General features: G+C 43.5%; 1 gene segment (V, D, J or C); it reads left to right on the top strand.

Moving 5' to 3' along the window:
- The first annotated feature begins 3,557 nt into the window (after positions 1 to 3,557).
- Positions 3,558 to 4,112, top strand: LOC109374255 (T-cell receptor alpha chain V region PHDS58-like). The segment is given in 2 exon segments: positions 3,558 to 3,640; positions 3,748 to 4,112. Coding segments are annotated over 2 exon segments (411 nt in total).
- Positions 4,113 to 4,408: the final 296 nt, after the last annotated feature.

The following is a 4,408-nucleotide window of genomic DNA, read 5'->3' as shown; positions in this document are numbered from 1 at the left end:
CCAACTTGGGCCAGTGAAGCAATGTCCTCCACAACTAGACTGAAGAACAAAAGGACAGCAACTTATCTGTTCCCCTTCCCCCAATTCCCCAGTACTGTTCCCATCCCCCCAGTTCCTCAATTAAAAAAAAAAATCTTAAAAAAAAAAGAATTGCAGTGAATACTAGGGTGTCCCTGGACCCAGTGTGATTTTATGATCCAGTAAGCGTTTTTTGTTCTGTATGGAAAGAACTGTATAAGAAGTTTTTATAGACATTTTGTTCTGGAAGCCTTGCAGAGTAACAAATACTTTGGAGAAAGAAGGTTAAGAGGAGGAAGGCATTTTCCAGCTGTTATTTGGCTTATACTATAATGCATAAAAAGATAGGTTCATAGGAACACTCATAATGTAGAGAGAATAAGTAGCTTTTGCAGTAGTTCATTAAAGCCAAACGGTGAATCAGGAGATTGACAGTTTTTACGGCATCGTGATATGGTCATAGGTAGTTCATGTGTTTGAGTGATAGCTAGAAGGGTATATAGAAGTAAATGTGGTGTTAGAGAATAGAATTGTGAATAAGAAATGTATGTCCCTTTCCATTTCTTTCTATTTGTAGATTACATTCTCTTCTACCTCTGACTATTTCCAGGTGACTCACTATCATTGGCTCAGCCACGTTGCCCAGAGGTGTTGTTGGAGAGTGGGCCCTTCTCAGCGCAAAGTCCAGGTCCTTGGCAACTCGAGCAAAGAATTGAACGAGATGCCGGAGTAAAGTAACTGAAAAAGTAGTTTATTCGAAGAGATAGTACATTTCAAAGAAGTAGAAATAGGCGCGAGCAGTAGAGAATGGCTCAAGGGCCCATTATTAGAAGAGAAATTACATTCTGAAGAGTTTGGAGCAGGCCACGTGCAAAGGCAAGGCTCAAAAGGCTCAAAAAGGGAAGAAGTGGTCAAAAAGAGCATGGCGTCCAAAAATGGGCGGACTTCCCAGGACTAGGAGTTTTTATCCCCTTTCTCTAAAATGAGCTGTTCCCCTTTGGGCGTGGGACCATTTGATTGGCACCTGTGATTGACAAGAGGTACTGCGCAGGTGCAAGTGACTGGTCTGATCTAGTTGGGTAGCATTTTGTGCCCATTTGTTTTCCTGCAGGGGTAGATAATTACAATACAAGGGGGGAGTTTGGGGTGTAGAGGGAAAGGCACCTGGGTGGTGGCACTCTGTGGAATGTACAGGAATGCAGAGACCCAATGCCTGCCTCTAACTGCCTGCCTAGTTTCCTCTTGAGAGACAGTGATCCCCATAAAATCTCTATGGGAAGTTGAGAGGCAGGAGGTCTTTTCTTCTGTATCTGCTTCCTGCTGGGCAGGAGTGTAGAGTTGTCCCTGCCTATTGGGGGATTCATGGAACTCTCACCGGAGCTGATCTCATATGAGAGGGAGGGGTCTTGAGTTCCGCCTGGAAGACCGTGTTGGCTTCTTTGGTTGTGACTGGCAATCTTGTTGGGGTATCATCTGTATCCCTAAGGTCCCTGAATGAGGAAAAATAGATTTTAATTAATAAATCTGTTAGCTCTCATGAAGCCTGTGGCCATTCAGCCTGTTACTCAGGTGGCGTCAGTTGTNTTTTTTATTGGGGAATTGGGGGATGGGAACAGTGCTGGGGAATTGGGGGAAAGGGAACAGACAAGTTGCTGCCATTTTGTTCTTCAGTCTAGTTGTGGAAGACATTGCTTCATTGGCCCAAGTTGGCACCATCATTGCGCTCTTCCCAGGAGAGGCAGATCAGTCCCCGGCTTCTGGACGGCTGCTCACTGCAGCTGCTGGCCACTTATGCTGGTTGCTGGCTACACACGGTAGCCTATGGCAACCCACTGCAGCAGGGGTTGTAGCCTACTCCGTCGCCGACTCATGGCAGCCCAGCTCCAAGTTGAGCTTTTGTTCAGTATCTTAGCTGTGGAGGGCAGTGTCACTGGCCCTCATATGTGGGATCCGAACCGGGGCCCTCTGGCGCCCCAAGCCAGCTCTTAACCAATGCACCACTCAGCCGGCCCTTACTTGTTTTTAATAGATCATGGTTTACAATGTTTTGGGCTCTTTGTGGAGACTATACTCTTTCTGGCAATCAATATATTGCTTATAATCCTGTAAACATTCTTAAGGGAGAATTACCTATTTCTGACCTTATTCTTCTTCAATATGAGATGTTGCTTTTGCCACCATAAGAGATTGGAGAGTTTCTTGGCATTCTTCCAGTACAGAGGAAACAGCACTGTTCCAAGGCTTCAGACAATCACGTGGCCTTTGGCTTTGTACATGCTGGGCTTTGCCAATGCTGGGCAACATTGAGAGGAGTTAAAATGACCACCAGCCTGAAAGCTAGCAGGAATTGCTCCTCATAGCTTATTTTTGACCATGTTTTTTCTGTCCTAACTTTAATCCTCAATGATGTCATCTACTTTCTGTATTCTGGTTATAGATATATATCTCTCATCTGAACATGATCCCTGTTCTCTTTACTCATGGATTTTGGTATATTCTCTTTTGTATTTTTTTTTGTTTACTTAGGAAGCCATTTAGAAGAGATGGGAAGTGATAAATAGCTCCAGGAATCAGAAGCTCACACTTCTGGTTTACAAATTCCTAAAGTGACAGCATTACTAAATCTTCTAGGTAGAAGGCAATCATGACAGGAATGAACAAGTGAATAGAGAACCCAAGGAGGATGGGCTCCAGCTCCTGGAATCAAAGAAAAAAAATATTGTGACTTTTGTCAAAAAGCCCCACAGAGAAAGCAGAGAATTTCTCTATTCTCAGGTTTTCAGTGCTTTCTTTCCTGGTGTGGCTGTATGCCCTTCAGCCCTAGGGCAAAGCCTTCCTATCCAGAGTTACTCCTTGCCACCTAGCAGCAATAATCTCATTTTATGGGCCCTGTCTTTTCCTCTAAAAGGTTTCATGAACATCATGTGGGTGCATGAGCATCTGGCAAAGGAAATACCTCTGCTATTTTCCATCGCCACATGGGAGCACAGGGCCATCCAAAACTCAGTCTGAGGCAAATGGCCTGATTCCAAACTCTCCTCATGGACTTGAATTCCACATTTGATATACTTTTTAAATACTGATTTCTCAGAGAGTCACTTGTTAGTCCACTTTTATATGACAACACATTTCCAATGGACTCGCGAACTAATGCGCCATCACAGATTTGAGAAGGAAGAAACATATTGTGTGGAAGTTTTGATATATGTCATGTTATCAGAAAACAGAAGGAAGACACTGATTACTTCTTGGTGGTGCCCATGGACCTTTGATTCTGCGCTTGAACTCCAGAGGGCGATGCTGCACAAACTAGAGATCTTGTTGATCAGTATCATCTGCTCAGCTCCTCCTCCCTGCAGCTGCCTGAGTTCTTTGCAGAGGCAGGTGACAAGAATCAGATTCAGAAGCTCCATACTCATCTGAGCAGCTTTTGTATTTTTATCGAAGCAAGGAACTTGTCCTGTCTAATCTTCCTCATACCTCCTACTTCCAAGGGCTTAGTCTCTGCAGCTACTTTCCTGCCTCATCAGGGGAGATTTTGTAGAAAAGAGCCCACAGCGTTTCAACTGCTCAACCATGCTCCTGTCCCTCATCTTAATATTGGAGATGGTATTCGTCGCAAGTGAGTAAAATTTCATAATGGTCTATATTTCTATAATGCCACCTAGAAATGTTTCTCATAGAAATACTTCTGCACTGTTTTCACTGATAAAACAATTGATTTTGCAGGAGACACCAGAGCCCAGACAGTGACCCAGCCTGACAGCTACTTCACTGTGTCTGAAGGAGACTCACTGGAGCTCAGATGCAAGTATTCCTATATTGGAGTTACTTATCTTTTCTGGTACGTGCAGTACCCCAGCCAAGGCCCCCAGCTTCTCCTCAAGTACTATGCAGGGGACACCTTGGTTAAAGGCATCAAAGATTTTGAGGCTGAAATTAAGGAGGATGAATCTTCTTTCAACCTGAGGAAATCCTTGGCGCATTTGAGGGACTCAGCTGTGTACTTCTGTGTTCTGAGTGACACAGTGCCTGAGACTGCAGGGGAAGTGGAGCAGAAACCACTTATGGTGGCGGAGTCTTCGAAGACTTAATATCTCTTCCTGTGGTATTTTCAAAGATCTCTTCTATGTGACAGTAAATAATGGAATAAGAGCTGAGCAGACTCAAGTACTTTGATATAATTCTACAATTCCATGTCTGATAAACTTTATTTCAGGAGCTTTTTGCTCTTTGTAGAAACTACGTTATAATAAATAGTATTCTAGAATGATGAGGAGACAGTGTTCTTATCACATAATCATCAGATAGATTTACAAAGACTTGCCTAAAAATAGACTGCTTCAATGGATTAACCCTGTGGGTTTTTATTCATCATTGTATCTCTCTC

This window comes from Hipposideros armiger, unplaced genomic scaffold (genome assembly GCF_001890085.2).
Source record: "Hipposideros armiger isolate ML-2016 unplaced genomic scaffold, ASM189008v1 scaffold_807, whole genome shotgun sequence".
Lineage (NCBI taxonomy): Eukaryota > Metazoa > Chordata > Mammalia > Chiroptera > Hipposideridae > Hipposideros > Hipposideros armiger.
Note: the sequence above shows the minus strand (reverse complement) of the source record. Positions and strands in the feature narration are given on the sequence as shown.